The sequence below is a fragment of the Vollenhovia emeryi genome, unplaced genomic scaffold (genome assembly GCF_000949405.1).
Source record: "Vollenhovia emeryi isolate VEMERY1.0 unplaced genomic scaffold, V.emery_V1.0 DF939135.1, whole genome shotgun sequence".
Lineage (NCBI taxonomy): Eukaryota > Metazoa > Arthropoda > Insecta > Hymenoptera > Formicidae > Vollenhovia > Vollenhovia emeryi.
The window spans coordinates 1,240,065-1,254,681 of record NW_011967231.1 but is presented as its reverse complement, the minus strand read 5'-3'; the positions used below and the strand labels follow the sequence as shown (position 1 = coordinate 1,254,681).

The 14,617-nt window shown below is 39.1% G+C and overlaps 2 protein-coding genes across 2 annotated transcripts in view; both read right to left on the bottom strand.

Annotated features, from left to right (window-relative positions):
• Positions 1-2,575, bottom strand: part of LOC105567709 — a 35,276-nt gene extending 32,701 nt beyond the window's left edge. Inside the window, exon 1 of the mRNA XM_012022789.1 lies at positions 2,510-2,575. The gene's annotated coding sequence lies outside the window, so the exon portion shown is untranslated. The remainder of the gene's footprint in view (positions 1-2,509) is intronic.
• A 5,533-nt stretch (positions 2,576-8,108) lies between these two features.
• On the bottom strand, positions 8,109-14,617 carry LOC105567761 (protein starmaker-like). The gene is made up of 7 exons (XM_012022874.1): positions 14,505-14,617; positions 13,637-13,990; positions 12,645-13,059; positions 11,837-12,186; positions 9,977-10,276; positions 9,429-9,771; positions 8,109-8,875 (listed from the first exon to the last, which is right to left on the bottom strand). Exons 2-7 carry the CDS (start codon positions 13,938-13,940, stop codon positions 8,632-8,634), a joined length of 1,956 nt encoding a protein of 651 aa, XP_011878264.1. The 5' UTR covers positions 13,941-13,990; positions 14,505-14,617; the 3' UTR covers positions 8,109-8,631.

Sequence of the window (14,617 nt, the reverse complement as noted above, 5' to 3'; positions counted from 1 at the left end):
ATGATCGATCGCGACAGAGGAAAAGTAAAAGTTGGAGTAACAGAACGGGCATAATTTAAAAATGAGATGAAACAGATCATGGAAACGGAAAGCGTAAACGAGCGTAAACAGACCGGCACGTCTACAATTTCGTGCATTCCTTTTTAAATAAGACGTTAACAAATTGCAAAGCGACTCTTCCGTACGATACTATATATCGACTGGCAAATGCGCATATCCGTGAATGTAGTAACTGCTTTTTTTTTCAGATTTACCGGTTTCAAGTTCCTTTGGCGCGTTTCCCTTTAAGCGCGTTTTCTAGAAAAAGAAATTATTTTCTCGCAGCTCTCTATTTTTCTCTTTCAAGGGAAGATACAGCGGTATGCGTCTTTGTGTTTAGTGGCAGGGCAGTAAGGCAGCGAGGTAAAGGCAATTGCATCAGGAAGGCATATATAGCGCGTAAAACATATAAGGCGTACCAAGTGTACAAGATGACATTGAACGATAACGTAGATAACGCAATCGGACTGTTTAATTACGGAGAAAAGAGAATGCATCCAAGGGGACAGTGTTTTTTTTTTCTACACCGCGATAATCTACATATATACACGAAACAGAATGCCTGTGTGTGTGTTTCCTATTAACTCCTAAACCCTTTGGCCGATCTGGATCAAATTTTGCATAGTCACTTTGTAGGAACCCTGCGAAAAATATATGTTACCGCGAAACCTGAACGCCCCAACCCCTCCCTCGATTTCATTCCCTTGATACTTTGCGAGCCCGGACAGCGTCGAGTAATTCAAGCTAGTGCCAATTAAATGTAATATTCCTTCACTCGCCATTATAATTCTGAACGTGTAACAATACACTCCACGCTCTTTCGACCCCAAAATTTGATTTCCTTGGAGAACAAGATAGAGACGCGATATAATTATTATATTATCTCGCCTGCTGATTCGTTAGCGCATGCTGTACTACGTTCGCGCGAGAAACGGGACATTGTCGCGTGATACGTACGTGGAAAAACCCTCCGATTAAATTGTACGCCGTACGTCTGAAAAAGACCACGTGTGTCCACTTTGGAAATTTAATGTTTCGATAAAATCGATGGACGAGAGCACGCTATTATGTTGCGAAGTCGTGCAGTTACGCAATTATCCTCTTACAGTTGAAGACATCGTTCTTTTTTTTTTTGCTATAAAAAATTACTCTCTGGCACACTTGATTAAATTAGCATATGGAAATTGCGGCGTGTCACGCGAGGGAACACCCGCTTCATCTTACTGGAACGTGTCAGAAATACGTGTCATCGCGGCGCGAGTGGCAGGTGTTATGTTATCACGTGGTCCGATGTCGAACTCGGAAAACGAAATTCAATGTTATCACCCCGGTAGCGTGCGGGAACGGTGTCTGCGCGGTAATTGGCGAGGCCGGCTACGGCCTAGATTAACAATGCATAATGCATATTCCTCTCCTTTAGCGCCAGCTCACTGTCCGTAATATCCACGCGAGAATAATTGCCATGACAAATCGATCCTCTCGTATTCCTCTCGTGTTCCTCTCTACGAGGCTCTCGAAATTGGATGATCGTCATCTTCGAAAGAAACGAAAACGTGCCCGTACACGAACAGTTGGTCGTACAGATGTTATTACTAAATCACTCGGAAAGAAAGGCTAGGCATGACACGCGAAATCGAATTTAGCTTTCCCTAAGACGAGGCCCTTACTTCGAGACGCTTCTCGTAAGGTGCAAGTGAGACAAGCAACGTGTCGTTTATTCTGCATTTCCAAGTAATACGATTGTTTCTTTCGAATGCATTTGTAAAATTGGAGTATTTTTTTATAAAATTAAAATAATTAAATTCATACGCTTGAAAATTTAACGACAACGTTAATAATCGCCACCGAGGAAGCGGTGTAGATGTAAAATACGCTAAAATAACGTCTCAGTTGTCAATGTGCCACTTTGCTGCTCGAAACACGGGGGTTGATTAGCAGGCGAAGGTAGGAGACGATTAATCTTAAAACGATTGGAGAAACAATTAATTGAAGCACAGACGCGCGCGCGAGCCTTTAATTATACGCAAAAGCGTCTCCAATATAACAAAATTATTCTCTTTGATGTGTACGGCGTGTTAATTATTCCTGCAACGTTTAATCGTTGCGCTCTTTGCATTTATAATACAAGTGAATGTACTGTATTGACCTCACGCATGGGCGTACCCGTGGCCTCGTCGGGCTATGTCGTTTTACAAAGAAACGCTGCGTTTGTTGATGCAAATAATTGGCGAACGATACAACGACTTTTCTCGCCAAGCTTCAACTTATCCGATCGATCTCGAGAAACGCGATCCAAAGTCCAGCTGCGAAGGCCCGAGCTTGCGAGACCACTGGACGTTTCTCACAAGCACAATTTACGCGAAAGACAAAATTGGCTATTATTTATTATTAGACTTGTTACACGCTACAATCAACAGTTTCATCGGTCATTTCAGTCGGGAGCAGCCGAGTAAGTGTCAGCGAGACTTACCGATGAGAGAAGATTGGGTCGGCGATTCAACGGTCGCGGATGCTGCGTTTCCGCTGTATTTAATGCCTTCGGATCCTGCACCCTTCGATCAATCGACAATCGAGGCTCGCGACTTGTGTCAGGAAAAATTGACTGTTTAACTAAGTCCCGGGCTTAGGAGACGAGCACACGAGTACACACATCTAGCGCGATGCACGCGGGTTGGTTAGCGTCGCGACGCCGCGTGCCGACTGAAGCCCGCCGTCGCTCTTCTATCGTTCTCCAGTGACGATCGAGGGAGAGTGTGCGGGCGCGCCTGCCAACATCGGCCGCCGCCGTCGCCGCCGCCGTCGCCGTCGTCGTCGCGACCGTGACGTTCAACCACCCCGCGAGCAGCTAGAAGACATCGGGGTGAATTCCGTGTCCACGTGATGCACAATCGTCGGCCGGCCGTCTATCCGTCTATCCGCTGACCGACGACGACGGGGGTAATCGCGACGAGGAGGACGACGACAGGGAAGACGGGGACGACGGGGACGACGGGGACGACGGGGACGTCGGCGACGTCGGTGTCGACGACGTGCCGGGCGTGTCGAAGCGGAAAACGTTCCGCGTTGCGTCTCGTCGTCGTCGTCGAGGAGACGCGATGCAGCCCTGCGATCGATCCGTTTCACCCCTTCGTGTGTGCATCGCGCGGCGCGGCGCAGCGCACAGGCGGCAGAGCGAGCAGGAGCGAGCGTAATATGCGCGACGATGGTGAACCTAACGGCACGGAGGGTGGTTCGGCGCCTCGTCGGGATCGCGGGGAATAAAAAGAAAGGCGAGGGGAAAGAATGTGCGCGATCGCCCGTAAATTTTCGGATTGGGGTTCACGGGCTAGTCAAGGTCGCGCGACTCTTAACGGCTTTTGTAACCGCGGGGATGGGGACCAGTGCAATTCGTAGATGCGATTCGCACGGACGGGCGCCAGGTATAATCGAATTATGCTCTTTAATGGAACTTTTAATTTCTCCTCGTGAGCAAAAAATATTGATTTTATATAAAGAGATATATATAAAACTTTGTGTGAATCCCGTTTAATATTTTATCCGATTTACGAAACTTATCTTGGAAGGCAACCGTCGAGGACTGAAACGACGAGAAATGTCTGCACCTATTTACGATACGATATGGCGTGCTTATGCATTTAATAAATAATAAATTCGGATATTTTATATATTATATATTGTATATGGAAGTAAGTCGTCTCTATTGTAAATCAGATTTTTGTCGTTTAGACCGTGTATTTTTATCGTTTGCAGTTTATTAAACGTCTAAATTCAATTTACAACTTTATGTGCTTCGCGCACCAGTTTGAGACACGTAGATGCAATAAGTTACAGACAAAATCATACTCTGAAATTTTGCGAGTTTATATTTGAATGTAGAGCTCAGTCTCAAAGCAACGTAAAGCTCAGTCTCAAAAATAAGAATTTATTTAATAATATAACAGGATATAACTTCTTATTATTTAAACCCTGGCTGAGGTGATGTTCTTCGTAGTAAATTCTTTACGGTAATTTAAAAAAGATGCGCTATCAAAACTTGCGATATCAAAACTTAAATCGATTATCGACCGTACTGTTCCAACAAAAGAGCCGTGTTTTAGGTAATTGACATGCTATTTACTGAGTTGGGGAAAGTATGGGTATATAAAATTCCATCTTAAATTCCAATGTATTCCTTACGTAGTGTAGACCTAATGCAATTTTTATATAGATCCATTACGTCAATTTGACATAAAAGGTAATTTATCACTCACCGATACGACGCGTAATAGCGGAATTGGAGCCAACGTCGTAAACTACGTTGAGCGGTAAAATATAGACGTACGATTACTATAGAATAATTATTTAAAATCGAAATTATCATATTACATATTTTATATTTTCTTTCTAAAAACGTCTTCTTATTATTTCGAATATAAACTCGCAAAATTTCAGAGTATGATTTTGTCTGTAACTTATTCCAATTGTTTGAATAGATAAGACAAACGGGAAGTAGGTGCTTAATTTTGCAAATCATATATAAAGTATATAAAACTCACCTCAGGATCGCTCCGCTATCGCCCGATGCCTCCCAAACCGCCTCCTCCTCTTAGATTTCCTTGTGGCACTCACACAATATTCACTCGCGAAAATAATTAATTACACTCGCGCGAAATTTCTCGTGACACTCCCGAATGACGTGAAATACCGTCAAGTACTTCAAGTATTATTAACGTATATCGTGTGATATTCCGTCGCGCATTTAACTGGCACGTGATCTGACGTTTTTAATTGAGAAATAGCAATAGATAAAGCTTTTAAATTAGCGATTTAAAACGCGACGCGGACATCGGAATCCAAGCATCTGCGGTAAAGTAGTAGTTATTTAGTCCGCAACCAAACGATACTTTACAATCCCCATTCACTGCGATGTACACATTAATAGTCGTTATTAATTGTAACATTTAACTGAGACACACATTTCCGATCATATTTTAAGGTATAATGTAACGACGCGTAATAAGCAACTTTCTCTACTGTCTGCATGTACGAACTGCGAAGTACGACGGAACGAATCACAGCGAACAACGTAAAACACTAAAACGGCACATCAAATTTCTCTCTCTTTTACCGAAAATAACAAACAGGTTACGAAATCGACAGATAATTCAAAGCGCGATGCGTAAACGAGATGTATGTACGTATAATCGCGGCAAAGTACCACGGTTTACATTCGTACTCTAGACGAGTTACTCTCGTCAAGTATCTACGTTGATAAAGAGCCGTCGCCTCAATGTGCAAATCGTTTCTCATTACAAGTTTCAGAAACTTAATAATAACTCGAAGAACGTTACTTGTTACTGATAAACGTGTACGAAATAATAACGTTTTAGCCCCACGCTCATCGCGATCGCGTCTCGGAAACTGATAACGCAAAAGTAATACGACGCACGGAGCGACCCTCGACGCGGCCTGCCGGCCCGAGGTTCGGCAAGCGAATGATTGCGACCTTCGCGTACACAATGGCACGCGGAACGTCGCGTGATACTGCGTAGGGGAAAAACAAACACGACCGTTGCGAGTTCGTTGTATCGTCGAATTGAAAATCTGTTGAAAATTCTGTATCTAATATTTCGAATTACTTTCCGCGCGAGGGACGCCTCGTCGACCGATGTCGAATCGACGTCACCTTTCACGTTTCGATGTCGATTCACTATCGTTTTCGACGTCGATCGACGACTCGTTTCTCGCTGGGAAGTGACTGTTACTATACATTTTGTGTATAATTCAGCGGGCTCATTAGTATTACTTAAGATAACGATTGGCTCCGTTCAATCGAGAAAATGTTTCGAAACAAAAATCATTGTTTCTTAAATTCTAATTACTGAGATTTTGCCTCAATTTAGTTGACGTGTATAAATGTACTGTATTACCTAATTGCAGATTTTAACTTATTATAGATAAATTATTTAATTCTTTGTTTTAATAACAATATAAATTGCTTGATATTAAATACTTTATTTAAAAAGAACAAAGACATATAGTCGCTTCGCGCGCGCTATTTAGTTTTAATTTTTATATATTTATTTATAATCTTCTTTAAGATTTTCTTCGTGCGAAGAAGACATAACGTAAGAAGACGTAATTTGACATTGACAAACTGTTAAATATACAGGGTGTACTAAAACCACCGGATATCCTTTGAATCGCAGATTCCTTAGAAAATTTCAAGAGGAAAATTCTAATAAAAAAATGTCGAGGCTATGATAGTTTTTAAATAATAAGCGATTATATTTCACAAATGACAGGTCTGAGATTTCGCGCGCTCAGGCACGGCGACATGACGAGTGATAAAAGTGTTTCTATGTGTTTCGCGAGCGAGCGAGAACCAAAGTCACCGTTCAACGGGACAAAAAATATTTGGGAAGACGATGATCCGGTTATTTTGAAAACTTGAGGATAAAGAGAGGCAGGAGACTAGATTGAATCTAACTGAAAATTCCAAGTTCACTCAGAATATCGGAGATCGACTAAATCGAAGGATATCAGTCTGATCAAGATGCTCATCATAGTGAACCCCTCCCTTTTATTAATAAGACGTTACACAAAGTTAACAAAAGAAATGGTTAAAGATATTATAATAAGAGGAACAATTAATTCGAGAATGAATCGCTAAGTCTGTTGTGAAAGTTGTCACTATGCTAAAAAGGGCGATATTCGTAGAAACACCTTTATCACTTGTTGTATCGCCGTACCTGAGCGCGCGAAATCTCAGGCCTGTCATTTGTGAAATGTAATTGCTTATTATTTAAAAACTATTGTAGCCTCGACATTTTTGTATTAGAATTTTTGTCTTGAAAGTTTCTAAAGAATTTATGATTAAAAGGATACTCTCTCAGCATGAAGTTAGTCAAGAGAGAGAGTGAGAGAGAGTGAGAGAGAGAGAGAGAGAGAGAGAGAGAGAGAGAGCCAATCGGCATAGTTGAAAGTATCATTAATTAAAGCTGCGGTCCACTACAAATTTAAAGCATTCCTCTTTTCTTTTCTTTCAGTAAAGAAAGAAGGAGAAGAAAAACGCTTCGAAGCATTTGTAGTATTCAAGTGAACTGCAGGCCGTACCTATTGTTCTTCATTTGAAGGCAGATGCCATTTAAAGAAGAAGAAGTGAACTGTGCAGTATAAATCTCTTAAAGGGAAAAAACAATACTTACCTAAAAAGACATTTTTATAATTTTAAATATACATCGCTCTATTAATAGTCAGTAAATATGAATACAATTGAAGTCAGTAAATAGTCAGTAAATATGAATATAATTGAAGTTTAGTATATAAAATTGCAATTTTGAAATCACACGGAAAACAACTTAGGAGTTGGCCAAGGTTACAATGCAATTGTTCAGCTGGCGAGTGCACCGGAAACACCCTAAGTGGAAGTTTCTGAGCGCAGTTGAATGAGAGTGATGTCGTAATCTGAGAAAGGTAGACTTACGTAAAGTTTTATATAGTATCTATGACAAGTTCTGTAGCATATCGTCGGCTTCGCAGCATGTAGCTTCCGGTCGACGCGACGTGCACAAAATTACGTAACTCAAGGGGATCTAACGATTTTCGTATCCACTAGTTGATGCAGGTGGATACTAATAATACCCATTTCACATAAGTTTAATTTGAGAAAAATATTTAGATAATTATAGAAAAAGTGTTTGTTGGAGAAATATAATACGTATTTCTTTAAACTTGTTAAAACTTCGTTAAAAGAGATCTTGCGCAGTGGCAGTACGTGATTAATACATGATTGATACATGATAATTAGCTACTTGGTAAATCCTGCAGAACTTCCATTTTTGCAACATAAATAAGCGTTAAGAGTACAAAAATTGGGTAATTGACATCTGTTCGTTTACTATTTACTCTGAGGCCAGAATTACTTTTCGGAAACTTACCTACCCATCTATCTCGGACTGTCGGCCGAATTGATTCCAATTCGTACAAAAGCATATGAAGAAAGGACATAATCCAAAATTTATTGGTAAAATGTTTAAATGTTATCTTGATATAATAGACATTTTGATATTTTATCGCAACCTGCCAGCTTGGGCTTTTCCTGTTTTCCATATTGTAAGGTATCTTTGTAAGGTATCTTACGATCTCGCAGAGAAAGTTTCACCTCCACTTAAAGTCTTGAATTCGCAAAAGGGACGTTCTCCAAGCAATCGTGTAAATTTGCGGAATCGTAAAATCGCTCTTTGGATGTTGGCAATAAATTTAGAAAAGGGAAGTAATACATAAAGCTTAAGATCTATAAATTTTCAGCATCTTTCTCAATTCTAGTTCTAAAATACAATCTAATGCATCTCGAGATTCAACAAATGACAATTTTGTTATACGATGTGAATACACATCGGTTTATTGAAGCACGTATATTGCACATGACTAACCACGTGATTATATGCATTACATTTTATACGTGTAATTATTAGATTGTAAACGAACATCAAAACGTAGATAAATAATATAATTTTATACAAAGTCAATCATTTGCTAAAGCATCGGATGAATAAAATGGAGAAGAGATTGCGCTTTACAGAAATTGCATTTAAATTGAACTTTGAAAAACTATGATTTGGTAATGTCAGCTTCCTTGGTCGCCATCTCGTCATCAGTTTCATCCTCGTCGAGGGATAAATCCGAGCCATCCTCCTCAACTTTCTCCGTGGATCGCTCCTTGTCAGGTTGATTCGATCGAACGGTCTTCGGTTCCCTTTCTATGTCGCCCGTGTGAATATTGCTCTTTGGATCGTTCTCATCCATCTCGTAATCGTCCGCCTTATCCTCGACAACCTCTTCGGGATTCTGCGGGCTGGAAATTCCTTTGACCGTTTTATCGAGTTTCTAGACCTACACTGTAGTTCACAGTGCGACCACTCTGAGCGATTATGACGCTAGATTCTAATTATTTCGCCTAACAAGAAGCAATTATGCGGAGATAAAAATAATTTCCTATCGATCGTAGATAACGATGGGTTTATTATTGGAGAAACGTAAACTAGATAGATATATCATATTATAGACATCCTTTTTTTTCCTATTTACCGTTTCACCGTCTCAAAACTGTTGTATTCAAGTAATTAATAAAGTGTGTAAAGAAATTAATGAATTATGCTGTATGTTATTAGCCCACCTACATACATTTGTAAATTTACGTTCACTTTTAATTTATCTTCAAAAATTTGCTCCAAAGTAAGAAAAAATTGAGTTGCTATTCAAGAAATGATCTCAACTTCATGTTGTCCTCTATCGTTTTTTCATTTTGGATTGCAATAATTTTTTTTAAATTGCAATTAAAAGAATTTTTGTACGCTCTTGAACTTTTTGATAATTATTCCGAATTATATGTTATGCCTGACATTTACCTGCTGTTCCTTTTACGTCCTATGCTACGAGATCTGCTCCTTCTCCTCCCCCTTCTGCTTCTACGACGCGTCCTCGAACCACTTTTTGATCTTCGACTACGCCTTCCGCGCCTTCCTCGCCGCCTCCTTTGCTCTTGCACTTGGAGGTCCTCGAGTTTAGTCGGAATATTACGATTCTTAGAGAGAGCCGTATCGCAAATGCTTTTGCTTCTTCGCGAATCGCTTTTCATTAAGTCCGAGGACACGCGTAGAATTCTATACGTAGGATCGGAAGGGATGAGGTAACCGGACTCGACACCAAAGTCCAGCGCTTTTTTCATATACTTTTTTGCCTTTCTTGTATCTATCAAAAAATATTTATAAAATTTGAAGTAAAAAGTTGTCTTTGAATAACATTTTCTCGAGTTTCCTATTTTATCATTCTTTGCAATTTTAAAACACTATATTACATATGAATATGTATATGTATATAATTGTATAACTTTGTTAATCCAATTTGTGTATTGTATAGCGATTTATAATTATACTGTTTAAATTAATTTTAATACCTTCACTATCTATGCATTTTTGCAAATACGAGCTCGGCAGATCCTTGGAGATAGGACGTCGCTTGACTTTGGGCAATTTTGAAACTCTACTACTATCCTTGCGCTGTCCTGGCCTTACTCTGTAACCTATGCCCCTGTTGACAACTTGCGAAGGAGAATCTATGACTTCGTCATGATGTTTCTCTTGGCCGCAGGAATGGCATTTGCTTACGAGACGATGTTCTGTATCGTCAAAAGCTTCGTTCGCAGCAAGGTACTTGTAGACCAACTCGGGAATGTTCGGCTTGCGACGACGTTGCTCTTTAGATTACATTATGATGAATAAATTATTATTATATACTTATTTTCATTTCGCATAAATCTTTATATGCTGTTTTTCGTATTATACAATAAAAAAATAGTTAAAATATAAAAATGTACGCCTGTGGCACACCATCACTATGCTAATACTAATGTGATGATTTACTGGCATCAGATATACTATCAATTACAATAGAAAATTTAAAGAGATTGCATCTTAAATACAACTTAGCTAAGAATAATGTTTTATATAGCTAAACTTTATAACTAAACTAAAGAATTATAAATTGAAATTTATATAAAATCTGTGTCTTTGCTGCTTTTAGATAATAAAAAATGCTTGAAGATATTACAAGAAGTAATCAATATTCCTTTAACGTATCGAAATAATTACTCACTCGTTTCTTGGGTTTGCGTATCCCGATGCTTCTTTATGCGAGCCATTTTGGGGTTACCGTTAAAATTCTGTTATTTCTTCTGGTTTTCAGGTAGCGTGAAAGATTTGTTGCCTAGTTATTAAATATTTTTTACTAATTTTTTGAATTTCCTGGATTATCACTTGATCGTGGTACGAATTTTGTTTAAAATCATCCAAAATGTTGAAGATTGAAAGGAAAAAACAATGACATCGTCTCCCGTCGGAACTTTCTTCACGTCTCGTCTTTGTTTTGTTTAAAATTATTTACAATTATCGTTCGAGTAATCGATTAATTCCTAATTAAGTTTTTAATAAATCACATGCAGTAATATATGTATATAAAGAAATCAAACGCGATAATTCTTTGGCTTTAACCTGTCGCAGAAGTTTTATCTACTTTATACAATGATATTTGTTTCAATTACGAGTTGAATTCGAATAGCGGATTTAATCTTATCTAATTTTACTAATATTTAACCTAATTAAAGCTAATAATTAACCTTGTTGGTTTTTAAAGATAAGCGGGTTTATGACACATTTAATGGATAGAAAAAGGGACGGAAGAGAGGAACAGAAAGAGGAACATTAAAATGTTTGTGACAGCAGTATTTTGCCAAGCTTAATTAAATCTGCAACAATTTGGAATAAGCGCTGGACGAATTTCATTCGAAAGGAAAAAAAAATCATCCCCGTGTTTTGAATATAATATATAATTAAAATTAAACCTAAAGAATCCCTGTTAATATTCGAAAGCAACTGTAATTGCTTATTTATCGATTCATTAGTATTACTGTATCAGTAGAACGTTATCAATTTAATTTATTTTTAAGACGTGAAGAACACATCCTGGAATAGTCCCTGAAAAGATTTTAACAAAATTAAATATTTGCAGAATAGATGTTTTTTTCTCTTGAGTCTATATAAAATGTAGTAATGAAAAGAACGACGACACATGTTTGCGATATGAAAATATAATTTCGAATAAATCCCAAAATTTCATCTAAGAAATATATTTTATAAAGACAAAGAGTATGAAAGAAAGGAAATTTTCGTTTCTAAATAAAAAAAGGCGTCTCATTCGAGAGATCGGCGTTTAATTCTTCAATGTTCTATTTCTCTGGCCGTTCTGCCGCTCATGTCACGTTCGACACTCCCTTCATCAGATTTTTTGTCATTGTCCTCATCGTTGGAATTTCTACTTTCTATCCTGTCATCGTTGATATTTGCCTCGGTATCTCGTTTCTCCATTGATTCATCCTCTTGACTCGACGTCGACTTTCGTCTTTCAGGTCTGTAGTTCTCCTCATTGCTTTTATATTGATCACGATCTCTTCCGCTAACGTCTTTATAGCTTTCCCCAACTGGTTCGTGATCATTCTTAGCACGTTTCGCGGAAAAGGACGTTCGTCGCCTCTTGACTGACTTCTTATTTTTATCGTTGTCTTCTTTTTGCTGCTGTTCTCGTTTATTGTTGATCGCATTACTAATTTTGCTAAAACAAGCACGACGCAAGCAAATTAATTTTTCTTTATTAAACAGATATGCACCGGCAAAATGTAATACGTAAAACAATATCGCGAACGCTGTGCGTCACATGAATACAGCGAGGAAAAGAGAATTTAACGTCACTGTGACATTTTTTAATCTTTTCTCGCTTTTCATGTTTAAGGCATTCATAATGCATTTAAGCTTATTAAAACGTCCGTACTATATTAAAGTCTATTAAATCCATTTTCGTAATACAGTTAAGCTCGCTAAGTCACTGTCCAATACAATGGAATAAGAAATAATGATAGAGTATTTTTAGAAACGGATTTATAAGAAGTAGTTATTTAATTTTGCAATATTGCAATTTTTGAAAAAAAAGCAATCGTTTCGCGTTAACTTTTATAAACGTCAAATTGAAGAGATACAATAAATGTCTTTTTCAAAAGAAAATAATTAACAAACCTGTTCCTCTTTGTGGAAGCTTTCCGTTTGTTTCTCTCGCGTGATTTACCAGGCGATTTTCTCGGAGGGCTCTCCCGCGTGCTCGAGCTTCTGGCAGGACTTTTAGCGAGACGCGTTCTGTTTCTCCTTTTCGTATCCGTCCGCCTGTCGCCCACGCTGTGAAGCAATTGATCTCGTGGAATTCCGCGACGCATTGCTTTTCGATCGGCGATAGTTGTCAAATGCGTCTTCCCTCGTCGAGCAATGCGTCGTCTTTGTCGAGACTCAGCGTCGGTCGGTCCCCATCTCCAAGACTGTGTGTCCAGAGTCGGGCACACGCGGAGCATGCTACCTTGTCGGTCGGTCGGGATCAAGTAGCCTGATCTCACGCCGAAAGACAGCGCCTTGCGGATATACTTTTTCGCCTGTCGCTTTCCTACAATGTGGATATCGTTCGTTGTTTGCATTTGTCATCACTTGTGAACTTTGACGTCGCTCTTAAGAGCAGCGCTTTTACGTACAACGCGATGTAATGACAATTGACGTGACACAAACGTATCAAACGAGCCTGTCTACTCGAAACGCCCTCGTTTGATGCATTTGTTCTAGGAGTCATCGGTTACACCTACTCGTGTGCTCCGCGCAAAAATTGTCAGTTTATTATATAAACTGTTAGAAGAAAAAAGAAGAAGAAAGGGCCTCTTAAAATCTTTTCAAAATAATTGCTTCTAAAATTGTATGCAAACGCTTTTTAAATCATTTGGCTTGTTTTAAACGGCCTGGGAGAGAAAGAGGGAAACAACGAGATAAATTATTTTATTTCATTTATCTTCGTAAATCCCTCAAAGGAGATTTATGCGAGCTTCTAACGTGAAAACAATTATGTTATAGCAGTGTCTTTAGGTCTCTATGAGAGGAGCAATCTAAAGTTTTGCTGCTATTATATTATTCAACATTTACTTTTACCGCTATATATATATATATAGGCTGAGAAACTCCATTGAAAAATGCACCTTCTTCGATGCCAGCTTTGATGTAACTGTTAATGAGCTGTACCAGGGATCTCTTCCTGAAAAGCGCTTTGGCGCTGTTGAGCGAGTTTGCCAGCTTGATTGGTTCCATTGAGACATTTGACACGCTGCTATTCGCGGAACTCGTCGGCGCCGAGCTATTTGCAGCATCCGTTGCTTCGGTGAGACTATCGACGGATGTAGGTCTGGATTCTATTGTGTATTCGGGCACTTGCACGGATTCCGAATCCTCGCGATGGTCGACTGCCCCATACGGGAGCCTTTGCTGCTCGTGAGAATTCTGCATTCTTCGAGAGCGTGCCTCGAAGCGTTCCGGAGACGGAAAGCGTCTTGCTTCTGCAACAACAGATATATAGAAACAATGTTAGATTACAAATCGGTATCTTTAGGTTATTTCTAGCTAATGACATAATGTTTTATCCAGTATCGATTATGATTGCATGCAATACATTATACAATTAGAAAACTTAACGTTAGATGTTATGGAATGTGCTTGGTTTCGAGCTGAAAAGTTCGTGTGGTGCTTAAAGGACCATCTATATTGGAAGCAAGCAGTAAGAAGTAAGAAAACCGTAACCTTTACCTTTCAGTGTAAAAGCTAAAGTACAGGCATAATTTTTTTAATACTTATAGCACTGGTCGAACATCGCTCTAATTCGCCGAGAGTATGCGTCAGAGCTGAAGTAGGAGTAAGAAATGGAAATGGTTTATTTCTCTACTCCTACTCTTATTTCTGACGCCAGGCTTACTTCATCTATTGTAGACGATCCTTAAGAGTATGTCAAAATAATTTATTGGACTTATTGCAGCCATTGCTGTTAATCATATTATTATGTCTCGGTCGTATTACCCTGATTATATTTGTCGACGGTAAGGAGTTCATAGACCAATTGAGGTATGCTGACGGAATTGTATGGCTGCCGTCGATATGGAGTGTGCGCGCGTTTACGGCGTACCGATTTA

What these genes read in the sequence shown, in the direction of transcription:
- LOC105567761 (XM_012022874.1), bottom strand. Translation starts at nt 13,940, where the DNA reads ATGCAGAATTCTCACGAGCAGCAAAGGCTCCCGTATGGGGCAGTCGAC. An exon ending in GCTTCCACAAAGAGGAACAG is followed by an intron (nt 12,187 to 12,644) that starts GTTTGTTAATTA and finishes TGCTTGTTTTAG; the next exon opens with CAAAATTAGTAATGCGATCA. An exon ending in TGATGAAGGGAGTGTCGAAC is followed by an intron (nt 10,277 to 11,836) that starts GTGACATGAGCG and finishes TGTAATCTAAAG; the next exon opens with AGCAACGTCGTCGCAAGCCG.